General features: G+C 43.2%; 1 protein-coding gene across 1 annotated transcript; it reads right to left on the reverse strand.

The window, feature by feature from the left end:
• Positions 1 to 11,208: 11,208 nt before the first annotated feature.
• On the reverse strand, positions 11,209 to 12,242 carry sox2 (SRY-box transcription factor 2). Its single transcript, XM_076088682.1, has one exon. The coding sequence runs from the start codon at positions 12,175 to 12,177 to the stop codon at positions 11,209 to 11,211; it is 969 nt and encodes a 322-aa protein (XP_075944797.1). The 5' UTR covers positions 12,178 to 12,242.
• Positions 12,243 to 13,987: the final 1,745 nt, after the last annotated feature.

Genomic DNA, 13,987 nt, shown 5'->3' on the forward strand with positions numbered 1-13,987 from the left:
AGTTTTTGTGAACGGACGATGAGGAAAAACTATGTTTTTTGTTTGCAATTTATTATAAGAAGTTATGTTCATGCAAAGGAGGTGTCATATTATTAAGTCCATGCGGGCATGACACAATACTTTACATAACCAACTAAAGAACCACACAGCATATACAGGGTATGGCCATTTCTCTCAACTTAAGATCTGAGGGTTTCAGTGACGCTAAAACCTTTTCTATTTAAGCATTGTGCTTTGCTGCGCTTGAACGGATTGTGCGCCGCAACTTTCTCATGCAAGATCCGGTAAATCTTCTTCTAATCTAATCCAATCGAATCTGATCTAATCTGGTTTTACTGGTTCATGCCATCATTTAAGATGATAGTGAACATTTTGGCAAGACTTACTCACTGTGCTACACTGATTTACAGACAATATTACATTCCTGAAGACAGGATTTACACAGTTCATCGATGACTTGAAACAGCAAAAAACACATTTAAAAAAATTCAAAAGTCTTTATGATACAAAAGTGAGTTCATTACTTATGGAGAATAACAAACGCTCATCTAAAATGCTCCCAAATGGGCCTCGGTCTGAGTCAGGGAGAAACAACTTCAGTCTACTGAGTCTGTCTGTCTGCCTGTCTGTCTGTAACTGTCCTGTCTGATTATCTCTCCCAGTTGGCCCCGAGGGGACACCCACACTGAAAGAGGCCACTCTTCCATTCAACAACAGCTTCTGTCAGAGAGTCGGAGAGAGGGAGAGGGAGACCTCAGAGTCACCAGCTCCAGAATAGCCTGAGAGTGACTGATGCAATCAATCGAAATCTACACTACAGTAGAAATGATCGACTGGGAACGAGGTTTTACGCTCAATAAAAGAAAATTGCTCACGCATAGGAGCTGAACCAATGCAGAAAAACGTTGAGACGGGAGGGTTCACGCAGTGTTCCACTGAATTCAGGTTTCACTTTTTAGCAAAAACACGGATTTACCATTTGAGCCAAACAACGTCATGAACACACTGTAGCTGCATTTATATTAACACACTACTATATCATCACATGCAGAACATAACTGTCTGAGTCATGTCAGACAAAGCTCAGTTTAAACCAGTCAAAACAAACTCATGTATAGATATTTAGTGTGTAAATGAGCTTTATAGATGTGAGGGACTGTGTAGGATGACAAGATGTCTGAGTACATTAAAGCCCTAATTATTATTGTTGTCATCTTAAAGATTAACTGTAATCGATCATGTGACAGCTTTTATGAGCCGTAATGTTACATTTGTTAATAATTAAGTGGATTTCTTCTCGACAACAACCCACAGTTTTCCTGTAGGAAAGTTCGCTCATATTTATATCGATTTTTGAACAAAAGAGGAAGAGGAACACATCCTGAACACATTATGTTTAGAGCAACCTGTGAGCTACACTCCAAACTTCAAACTGCAAATGGTGATTCATGAGGCCAACATGGAGAACACGATGCAAGTAAACCAGCTATGGTCCGCGGGTCAGATGAATAGTTCACCACTGAAAGAGATATGACATTTCCATATGGAGGTATGTAATCTGGGGCGATGCTCTGTGTGTCAACATGATTTGTTATAACAGTTGCAGTGTCGCAGCACTGAAGGGTCTAAATTCATCAGCGTGTGACACAAAAACATTTGGCAAATGACATTTAGAGGAGGCTGTCATCATCCTCTGAGCGCAGATGCTTCTATCTGATTCTTGAAGAGAGGAGGAAATAAGTGCAGACTGCGGGGAAACACCAGTGGGGAGTGTTGTCTGAAGAGTGAGCTTGGCCTACATATGGAAGGTGTATGTGTGTGTGAGTGTAGCTAAGAGTGCTGTCATGTTGATGTCGCTGACAAAGCCTTTGAACAACTCCAGTGCCTCTGTGACACGTTGTAATGTAAGCCTATACCCTTAACGCACATTAACACCTTGTCCTGTGGGTTAACGCACACTAACAGTGTGGACTAATGACACGGAATCTCCTCTTAAACACTTTCAACACCAAACACGTTTGAATTTGCAATGATTGTCTATTTAACATATTAGCAGTATTGGCTGGCCTGAGGTGTCTGTGTAGGCACGTGAGGAAAAGCAGTTGATAAGTGATCTTAAATCGTATTAAGTATTATGAAAGTATTTCAATTTTGGCGACTGTGAATAGACCAAATCTATGAGCTCATAAAACATATTTAACATTGTTTTACATTATTAATCACCTTCATAACTTTTTCTCTTATTTTATGAGAAGTGCTCATGAACTAACTAAGTCTTAAATTGCATTAGTTCACCTTCATTCAAACTTTCAAAGTTCAGTTTGTGGCAGAATACAGGGTTACCACTTCAATATGTTGTTATTGGGATTTAAAAAAGGTTGATTTTGCTTGTATTATTATTATTATTATTATTACTACACATAAAGCAAATGTCAACAAACGAAGGTTAATGGCATCTCTACTGTTTTCTTCCTACATTAGTTATAATTTATTCAAAAACACCCGATGTGAAATATATTAGACTAGATAGATTAGATAGATATATAGTCTTATTGAAAAGACACATTAACACAAACACACACACACACACACACACACACACACACACACACACACACACACACACACACACACACACACACACACACACACACACACACACAATGCGTCGCGCATGTCCCCGAGGGCCTGAAAGGCACGTGGGCTTTTTCTACAGCTCCAGACCATTTCTAAAGCTTTTATTCTGAAAAGCAACACACGCAGCACAAGCGGCCAAACTGTGGCTAATGTGTGCAACATCCTGCTGTCTACACAATTTGGGAGTGCTGAAATGAGATTTTTTTTAATCTAAAATTCAAAACAGGCCTCTTTTTCAGGAGTCACATTTAATTTCGAATGAAAGTATTTTTCGAATCTCTTTCAGATCGTCAGATCGTTATTAAAACGTATCATCCAACATGTGTCTCTCCACACGTTTTTCTCAACCATTACTGAATGTGTGATATTCTAAAATAGGACAACCCCCCCCCCCCCCCCCCCCCCTCGCCGACCCCCTCCCAGTTTAATGTGCGAGTGGAGTTGTTGGTCAACAGTTGGGTCGAGGGGCCAGGCGGAGGGAGGGGAGGGCCGAGAACAATGGACGGTGCTGTTGTGTGTCGGAGTCGGTGGAGGGAGAGAGAGAGAAAGAGCGAGAGAGAGAGAGAGAGAGATAGGGAGAGAGGGAGAGAGAGAGAGTCGGGCCGATGACAGAGTGAAAGAGGTTAGTGTCTATGCTGGGAAATGAGACCAGAGGAGGGGGGTTCCTGTGTCTGTTGGCTTGTTAATGATGATTCAGTCCCATCAGCTCAACAGCCTTCTCCATCAAGGAATCTCTGAATGCCCACGAAACAAGCTCAGCGGTGCCCTCACAAGAAGCGCATTTGTAACAGTACAAGGACAATTATATATTTTATTTTTTTAGATCACCTGTGGCTTAGAGATACTCAAATAAACGTCTGCACGCATAGCCTGTAAAATAAATCCATGTAGAAACTAAAATTAGAATTCCTCTTATACAGCCTTTAAATCTTTCAGTTGTTTCGTTTTTAAGGAGGGAGCAAACATCATACATCATACATTTAAACTCGTTTTTTTCCCCTGGACATTTCACATGATAAAATGTTACAGCTCGGCGATCTACTGTCCGCAATTCCGTTGGTGGATGTTGTGTAACAAAACACAACATTATTTAACCACTGATCGCAGCAGAAGCAGATCAATTAAGACGTTCGTTTGTTTTAAACTGCCCAGATTCAACAAGTGATGGTGCCAGAAATCAAAGTTGTGCACGTGATCCAAAGGATCGACACAGCTGCACCACCTCAGCCAATAGGATCGCATTGTGCCCCTCGCGAGCGCTGTCCGGCCACTGCGCTGTTTTAGACAGCGTGTGAATGAAGCAACGAGTTTGTGTCTCCGCGAGGCACCCCGCCCTTCTCGGGTGTTTTGGAAGCAGGAGAATTATTGTTCTGCTTCAAACAAAAACCCCTCTTATATTACATTACGGCTAAGCGCTGGGCCGTTATAAACAGTTTTCTTCCGGCACCACTACTGCAACCATCTCTGCCGTTTACAGGCCATATTTTTTATACGAAGCTTGCATTAATTTCCCTGACTTATCAAGAGGGTCTTCAGATTCGCTCGTTTGTCTTTTGGCTTGCACTGAGTGTGCAAACTGTAGCCCCCCCCCCCCCCCCCCCCCCTCCCCCTCTCATCCTCCCCTAAACCCTCCCCCAGACCCGAGGAGGAAAATCAGTAAACAGTCTCCACATTTGTGGACAACAAAGGACCAGCAGACCGTGCGCCACTTTCACTTGTAGCTGCAAGACGGGCCGGTCCCATGCAGTCAGTCACCTGTTGCTGCAAAGCCGCCTGAATGAACTGTAGAGATGAAACTATACAGGAAACGAGATAATTAAATACATACATGTCACGATGTCTGCATTGTTGATGATTGCCTTTATTGTGTATTTGATTTAGAGATTTGTATGAACTAAGCCCACCCCCTCTCCTGCCTTTTCATACTCAATCTGTTCAGATTTACTGGTGAAAAGCCTCTGTCCTCTCCTCGCTCTGTTTGTTTTTCTTCTTCTTCTTTTCTTTCCAGTGACCATATGATATGGTGAGTGGATCTCCTGAATCGGAGCTGCATTGTCTTCTTCCCAACTGCTGAGCCAGCGGGCTCAGCAGCCAGCAGCACAGCCAGCCAAGCGTTTGACGTTATTAAATAATAAAGAGATGCCGATCTGGTAGCAATGTTGTAAAGGGGGAAAAAAGGCCAATTAGCGTGCAGTTATACTGTCATTATGGCTGTATTAACTCGAATTAGTTATATGATAATGTGCACATTGAGGCTTGCATTTTATATAAGGGAAATCAGTCTGCACATTGAAGTATACGCCTATATGTGAAAATGAGTGTGGAAATTATAAAAGCACTAATGCACGAGATGGTTTTTCAGTTTCCAATTTTTAAATCAGTCATAGTGACCTGCATATTTAATAAATGGGTTATGAAGCACAAAGCAGAAAGATATTTAGCAGTAAACGGTGTGATTTGGAGTTTCTTAATTCAATATCATCTTTCTGAAAATCAGTTTGAAATCGATCTACCAAAATGATGAGGGAGTTTAGTTATGAAGTTAATAATGCAATAAGGAGTACACTAAGTGCCCTGAAGGAGTAATAATATTACTTAAAAATTGTGGAGTAATAGCAGCTTTTGTGTAATATTACCTCAACTGATTTATTATCGAGAAATCGGATCAGTCGGTTTTAGCGCAGAGCTGAAGGGTTTTCCCAGACAGGCCACAGTACAACAGGCCTTATACTGTTGTTTGTCGGCCTCTTCTCAGAGAAAAACATCCCCCTCCACCCCCTCTGTCTCTCTACTTCCTCCCCTCTGTTGCACTTTCTCCCGACTAATCTCTTCAAGAGGCAACACAGGCAGAAGGAAAGAAAACTGAATCAATAAACTATTAGAACTTCAGGTGTCAGTCATATTTTACACATAACAGACACTGTCCACCATCACAACAGTCCTCCTCTAACTGTATTTAAACTATGGTTCCGTTTGTATATAAAGCGTTAATTGTTTTACAATACAGACAATCGGACATGACATGAGTTAGTAATGATTAGTTAGTGATGTCTATAGTGGAAAGAGTGAATGCCCAAAAAGTTGCAGCTGGTGCTGGTGGAGCTGAGTCTAACTAGCATACTGTTGCATTGTTTCTAGCATATTTATAGCTATTTAGCTTATTCATCATGTTCATATACACATCAAATCTGTATCTGTGAAGTATAGCAGTGGAGTATAAGCAAAACAAATAAATTAATAACTCAAGTCAGAAAAAATGTCATAGTATGCCACATTGTTTCTGTCCAACCGTGTATTTCTGATATGATGACGCTCTATAAAGCTGTCAGCATAAATGAGCAGATATGATAAACGAAGCTCGAGCCGCTGGTAACGTGGTGGGGGAGGAAGGAGGGAGGTGAGGAGGAGCGGGGGGGGGGGGGGGGGGGGGGGGTCGCAGAGGCCTCGAGCCTCTGAGAATGCAGGCCGAGAGCAGCGCGAGGCTGATGGCATGCTGGTCTGTGTCAGTGTGTGGTCCTATTCAATGGAAGTGACTGAGTGTGTGTGTGTGAGAGAGAGAGAGAGAGAGAGAGAGAGAGAGAGGGAGCCCTCTCCACACACCGCCCGCTTCCCTTCCCTGCACCTGCGCTTGATCAGCAGGCTAGCTGCCATTCAGTCCCTCTGCGCTCCAAACACAAACACGCACACACACACGCACGCACGCAGCTCTCTGCTCTGACAGTTTTGCTATTCACCCATTCTTACAGTCTTCCTCTGTGACGAGATGTCGGGCAGTCTTTTAAAAAGTCTTCTGGGTGTCAGAAGAAACCGTGAACATCGTTAGGTTGATCATTTTTGATATGCCTTTTATTTCCTAAGCAACATGGGCTCACTCTGCCAACTTTCCTTTCCTTTGACTTGCATCATCGTGAGACAAAAGCCTACATTCATCAGGCACATTATAGTAACGTGTGTAAAAGTCTGTACTTTAAAAGGCCCAATCTGCACTCCTGTGCCCATAAAAAAAACCTGACGTTCATTTAAATAACGGAAGCATTATTGGAAAAAGCGTAAAACAACACAACTATTTTAATATTAAATACATGCCTGTCTGCCTCAGAAAATATTAGTTTGTTGTTTGTTGTTTTTATTTAAAAAGCACTTGAAAATACATTTAGGATGCATAAATTATTAATATATCTATATTTCTGTATTTCATGATAATGGAGATACACGTCAGAAATAGTCTAATAGCGTGCAGTCAAACAGGCCTACACATGTATTATTGGATCTCCTGCATGACAATTGGATTACTTGGCTGCCACAGACCACAAAATATCGGCTATCGAAGTAAACTAAGCAACGGAAACACATTAGGACCAATGGACCGCTTCATGTGTGGGTGACGTCATGCCCCCTCCTCAGCAACCTTATCAGCAACGTGGCGAAAAAGGAAAGTGGATTTCGTGGCAATACAGGTCACTAAGCTCGTTTTGTTTGCGTGTGTGTTTGTGTGTGTGTGTGGGGGGTGGAGGGGGGTCATTTGACCTAATTAAAAAAAATCATATAATCTCAACAATAAACATAGGATTTGGAAAGCGGCCAGTATAAACTGCAGGCGCACCTAACTTTGAATCCGCACTGTGGACTAATAGTGTCTTCATTTTGTTTTTTATTCCATACATTTATTTCATGTTGTCATTTTTTAAATGAGGCCTACTTCCCAGCCTTGTCTTGTTTAAACGGTTCATATCCAGATCCTATTGTATCGTATATGTTATACCCTATTTATTGAAACATGTAGACTAATAACCGTCCCTTCTAAAATAACGGGAAAAGTGCAACACTTACACAATGCAACACTTCAATGTTTTGATAAAGACCACTAGAAAGAGCCCGAGCTCGACACGCGCGCACACACGCCAGGTTATCATAGATAACATCTGGGAGTTTTTTTTTTTTTTTTTAAACGGGGGCAAAAAAATAAAAAATAGCAGAGGCGCGCGCTTACCACCTGTTGCAGTCCAAATATCCTCGAGCTGCGACAGCCAGACTCTGCATGCACGCGAGCAACAGAAGGGGAGATGGATGGATGGATGAACGGACGGATGGGTAGATAGACGGGTGGATGAAAAGACGGGAACACCTTCCCCGGGCCTCTATAACACACAAAACACACCTGGTTGCCCGTGTTGTAAAAAAATTTTTTTTGTATATATATAACAAGAAACATCAGACTGTGCCATATACAGCATTTTTTTTAACAAAGTAAGATAAGAAGAAAATGTCACGGTGGCATCAGCCCTCTTTCACGCATTATCACTGGATGAGGTGTAACATTTTAAACACTTGATTCCCTGTATCGCCGTCAGTGTTGGCTGTGCAGCGCCTTTATTTAATGTTTGAACAGGAGCGCCACTGAGTTTAGAGCGCCTCTGAGATTAAATCACATTTTGGAAAAGCTCAGGGGCTAACTGCAGGCTAATATATTTTTTACTGAGATAGATATCAGTGTTTTCAGAGTGAACATTTACCATGTCCTACTTTCTGACTGTTTGGCGTCACTCACATGTGAAGGGACTATTTTATATGAAGACTCTTTTTTTTGTATTCCTAAAACCCATTTTCACAAGAAAATACGAATGGAGAGTGAAAATCGAAAGCATGGATGTGTTTAACTGTGGTTTTGTCAGCCAAAAGAAAAAAACATCATCTAAGGGCATCAGTAGGCCTATCAAATACAACACGATACAAGTGAAATACTATTTTAAAAAGGAGCCTTGGCCTGAAGGTGTGCATCCTGATTGTGTCAACATGCAATCTTTACAGGCGTTACAAATAAGCTGCAGCTCTGTATGATGCTCCACAGAAAACACACGTTAACCATCAAATACATCAAGTATTCTCTCCATTCAAGACGCTTTCCCACCACATCAAAGGTGCAGCGCTCAGCCAGGAAAAAAATAATCATTTCGTGGGGCCTCCGGGCCTGCAGGGGCCCGGTGTTCGTGGGGAGGAAGAAAAAAAAAAAAGACTTGAATGCTTCTACTCGTCCGACCTTTTAAAAACAACTTGTTTATCACCGGTGGTCTCGGCTATTACAACCAATTCAGCTGCTCCGATCAATAATTAATGGGACAACAAACGATCCCTTGACCTCTTGAGAGAGAGAGAGAGGGAGAGAGAAAGAGAGAGAGAGAGAGAGAGAGAGAGAGAGAGAGAGAGAGAGAGAGAGAGAGAGAGAGAGAGGGAGTGGACCGATAAATACCGAGGGGCCTCTTCAAATATTCATCTGCCGGTTAATGTGAGCTCTGCTCCCCCGGGACACAGCCTGCTAGAGACAACGGTCCTAATCTACCTCGCTGCACGCACACACACACACACAATATTTAAAACCGTTAGTTAAATTCAGAGCGAGTGAGCAGTTAGCTCATCATAAGGATTATTATGGAGGAGGAGGAGGGGGGGGGGGGGGGGGGGTCGTCTGGCTGGCAAAGAGATGCATGGGAACATTTTGGAACCGGTTCCGTGTTTTTTTTTTTTAAGGCAGGAGCGGTGGTGGTGGTGGAGGCACCGGAGAGCTTGAACCGTGAGAACCGGGGTTAACGGGAAACAGCAGGGCCCGTTTGATTAAACATTCAATTGAAATGGCCACACTCGAGACTTTATACAGCCATTACATCGCGGGAGAAAAAGCATCCCGGCCGGTCCCGCTCGCCTGGCTCCTTTCAAGAGGGCTCACCTTCAATTTAGACCTAATTGAACATTGAGGGCTGGTGAACTGCAGCTCTATTATTTGTAGAAGAGAGAAAAAAGCGTCCAAAAAAAGTATCGCACTTTGTTGTTTAAACCAAACACCAGGATGAACTGTTACAACACGAGAACAGGCCTGAGCCCATTGGATTAGGTTGCTGCAGGCTAAATAGGCTACTCATGAATATCCAGACATGCTGTTGTCACAGTCAAGTGTCATTAGAAAATCAAAATCCACCAACGACAGAAATCCTTCTGTCAGTTCACACAAATCTATAATAACTGAATGAGGGAAATAAATCTGATTTATGCCTAGATATGTAATTATTCCTCCCTCAGTCCCCTGTCATCAAAAACAGGTCCAATATTCTAACAAGTCTACAAAATAATAAATAATACAAGAATACATTAATTTAAAAAGAAAATAGATATTGTTAAATGTAGCTTGTGCCTCAACAGCAGAGATTATTGATGATTAGTTGTTTTTAAATTAAGAATAAAAGAGGAGAAATGTCAGTCTATACCTGGGGATGTTGGGCATTATGTGGTGGAAAAATCTTCCCCCTTTTTAGGAAACAGGCAACAAACTTTGGCTTGATGGGGCCGTCCGCAGGCACTAGAAAATAGAAACCACGACGCACAAGCTGAGTTATTTGATCAGTGGAGTTTAAAAGCAAAGCACCCCCCAAAACTGTTATTTTTGTTAGCTGAAGTCAAATATTTTATATTCATAAAGACGTAAAAAGTCAGTGTTACATTTACAGGGAATAATTAACATCAGAAGAAAGACAAATGACAATTTAACCTGCACACAGAAAATGACAGAGAGAAATAAAATCAAAACTCAAACAATATCAAGTATCCAAATTTCCAAAATTTATTCATTTCAAACTGCATATTGAAAAAAAAAATATACTCAGCTGAAATTGTAACTGTTATAAGGATGGTATTAGTTCCGGTAGATATATACATAGAGTGGTTGGCTTCTGCGTACAGGCCACAATTTTTAAAATACAACTACGGGAATGAAATTTTGAAATAAAAACTTAAAATATCACAGTAAATATACAGAAATTGTACAAATCAATTAGAAAATAAAGAGCACAAGCGTCATACCTCTAACAGATGAAAAGTGGGAGACGGAAATATAAATTAACAACCTATATTTTAAGCTGTATGAGAGAAAAAAGTGTCTTCTTTTTTTAAGAAATTAAAATGTTAAGTAATATTGACCTTATATGAAGAAAAAACAGTATTACCTGTATCGTTTTTATGTCCCTTTTCTTTCCAATGTTTGCAGTAATAAAGGAGCATAACTGATCGCTCATAATTCCAGTTCTGCCATCTTCATTTTTAATATTTTCTGCAGAACTGGCGTTGCTTTATATATATATAAAAAAACGAAAAGAAAAATGCAACCTCTTGCAGTTTAACAAACAATTTCATCTGATTGTAATGTTTCTTTGATAAATACTGTACAAAAGGTGATTGCAATAATAAAACATTTGATTGCGACTCCCACTTTCTAGTCTTCCAAACTTCGTCCACCAGTGAAGAGGGCATCTCCTACCGTTCCTCTAGAGCTCCCTTAGAATAAAATGAAAGAAAAGAAAAAGAGTCGTGTGTCCTTTTTCTCGAGACTTCTATACAACTTTTCCCACCCCGAAATTTTTCTGTACAAAAATAGTCCAACGTTAATAGTCCACAGTTTCTCTTATAAAAGTTCATTTTCTCTCTCTCTCTCTCTCTCTCTCTCTCTCTCTCTCTCTCTCTCTCTCTCTCTCTCTCTCTCTCTCTCGCTCTCTCTTTCTCTCTCACTCTCTCTCTGCTGTGTGTCTCTTACATGTGTGTTAACGGCAGCGTGCCGTTGATCGTCGTCCCGGGCACGGTGCTCTGGTAGTGGCCGGACATGTGTAGCCTGGTCTGGGCGGTCTGCTCGCTGACTTCCGCCCCGGGCAGGTACATGCTGATCATGTCCCTCAGATCTCCGCTTTGGCAGCCCGGCCCGGCCCGATGGGACGACGAGGTGACGACGGGCGGGCTGGAGCTGCTGGACTCGGACTTCACCACCGAGGAGGGCCCCATGGAGCCCAGGGCGGTCATCCCCGGCGTGGCTTGCTGGGAGTAGGACATGGAGTATGTCGGGGAGCCGTTCATGTAGCTCTGGGAGCTGGCCATGGTGTTGTACTGCAGGGCGCTCATGTCGTAGCGGTGCATGGACTGCATCTGGCTCGGGTTGTGCGCGTTCAGCCCCGGGTGCTGGTAGCTCAGCTGGTCCTGCATCATGCCGTAGCCGCCGTTGGTCCAGCCGTTCATGTGCGCCGCGTAGCTGTCCATCCGCTGGTTCACCCCACCGCCCAGGCCGCCCCCCACCCCGACGCCGACACCACCTCCCATCCCGTTTCCTCCCGCGGACAGCAGCCCGCCGGGCAAGGTGTACTTGTCCTTCTTCATCAGGGTCTTGGTTTTCCGCCGGGGCCGGTATTTGTAATCCGGATGCTCCTTCATGTGCAGGGCCCGCAGCCTCTTGGCTTCGTCGATGAAAGGTCTCTTCTCGCTCTCCGAGAGAAGTTTCCACTCCGCGCCCAGCCTCTTGCTTATCTCCGAGTTGTGCATTTTGGGGTTTTCTTGCGCCATCTTCCGCCTCTGGCCCCGGGACCACACCATGAACGCGTTCATGGGTCTCTTGACCCGCTCCGGGCTGTTTTTCTGATTGGGGCCGGAGCCGGACGTGTTGGTGTTGCCCGAGCCCCCCGTGTTGGTCTGGGGAGCCGGGGGCTTCAGTTCAGTCTCCATCATGTTATACATCAGGAACAGCTTTCAGTTGGGGCTCCCGAGCAGAGGAGAAAAAAAGAAGAAGAAAAAAAACAGAGACAAACTCCACAAGCCAGAGGCAGGACAGTGAGGAGCGCAGGGGCTGCTGCTGAAAAGTTACCTGTCGATTTTTTCTCTGCAACTTTTTCTCTGGACAAAAACAACAAGCACCCGAGCCGCGTCTCTACACACTCTCTCTCTCTCTCTCTCCCGCTCGGTGAGCGTGTTTCAGAGTGCGCGCGTGTGTGTACGTGTGACAAAGAGCCTTCTCCCAATAGGTCCCTTGCTATGTTGTGTCCACAAAACTTCTCCAGTCGCTCCTCCGAAAAAGCATCAACAAACTGTACTTTTCGCCCTCCGTCCGCCTGAGCCTTGACAACTCCAGATAGTTTTTGAACAAGTTAATAGACAACCATTCATGTGACGGGGCTGTCAGCGAATAAATGGCTTCGACCTGGCCAATCAGAGACGGCCTGCTCCCCTGACACGCCAATGGGGGAGATTAATTAGCATAAAGGGGTGGGGTCTGCTCTGCCCCGAGACACACGCACACATGCGATCTCGGGCTGCACATATGAGCCAATATAAAGTACATATTTACCATCTGCAGGCTAATGGAGATATTTCTAGGAGAATATGTATATATACAGTGGCACTTTATGAACAGTATCTTATATTATACAGAGGAAGAGGGACTTTCAAAAGTTTGCTGGCAGTTTTGAAATGACAAAGTGTCGTCTTGCAAACATAAACAAGTATATTATGACTAAAAACGTTCCTAATAAATACAAAAGATATGTCTTAAGGGTGACTTAAGCATTTCTAATAAATAAGGTTTGTTTTCTAATTAAATGTGTAGCCTACATTCTACCAACAAATCCGAAGTCGAACAGGTGACATGAAATGAGATGAGAATAAAATAAATAAAAAAGGTGTTAAATAAATTCATCGCATGTTGACATGAATGGCGTCAGTGTCATCTTGTCTTGAACAGCATTGTCCTGACATTAAGTCCTGGCCCGTGACCCTGCTGTTGTTCAAAATCAAAAAGTCACTAATGCCCCCACTTACGGGCCCAATAACATAACAACACTTAAATAAACTTTGTTGGTTAACTCAAAGCGTTGAATAGCGGTGCTGGTGTGTGAATGTGTGTGTGTGTGTGTGTGTGTGTGTGTGTGTGTGTGTGTGTGTGTGTGTGTGTGTGTGTTGGGGGGGACGGCTGGTTTTTAGCGTTGAAAAGAGGAAAGGTAATCCAAGATGTTTCCCCCAGTCCTTTTGTTTAGTGAAGTTGAATGCCAACACAGAAGGCAGACGGGCTCATCTCAGCACAAATAAGCGGTTTTTGTTTGGGATGTTGTCGCTACATCTGTCCGGACAAAGACCCAACTCCACTCCACTTCCACCGCCACAGTGCTGCTGTTGTTGTTGGAGCTTTACAGGGGGGGGGGTTTAGGCTGTAGGCCTACGGCCTACCGGGGACACGAGGGGAGGAGAATTAAAGGTGAGGAATATTTAAAGATAAAATGTGTTTGAACAAAAGCCGCGGCTCATTCATATAAGCCTGAACAAGCGTGTCGGCCAATTAGTGTGAATGAAAAGCGGCCTCCACCTGCCTCACTCTCCTCTGGATCAAACCGACCGGACAGCGAATATTATCAGAGGAAAAAAACCTGCATCATCGTAGTCAAATCGAAATAATTCACTCGTATAGTTTTAATGTCCAAAACGACTAAAGTTTGTTTGCGCGGTTGGGAGTGTTGCTGCCACTTGCTTTGCTTCGTTTCCTGAATCTCCATCTAAA

Source organism: Anarhichas minor, unplaced genomic scaffold (assembly GCF_050575085.1).
Source record: "Anarhichas minor isolate MPS153535 unplaced genomic scaffold, ASM5057508v1 ptg000010l, whole genome shotgun sequence".
NCBI lineage: Eukaryota > Metazoa > Chordata > Actinopteri > Perciformes > Anarhichadidae > Anarhichas > Anarhichas minor.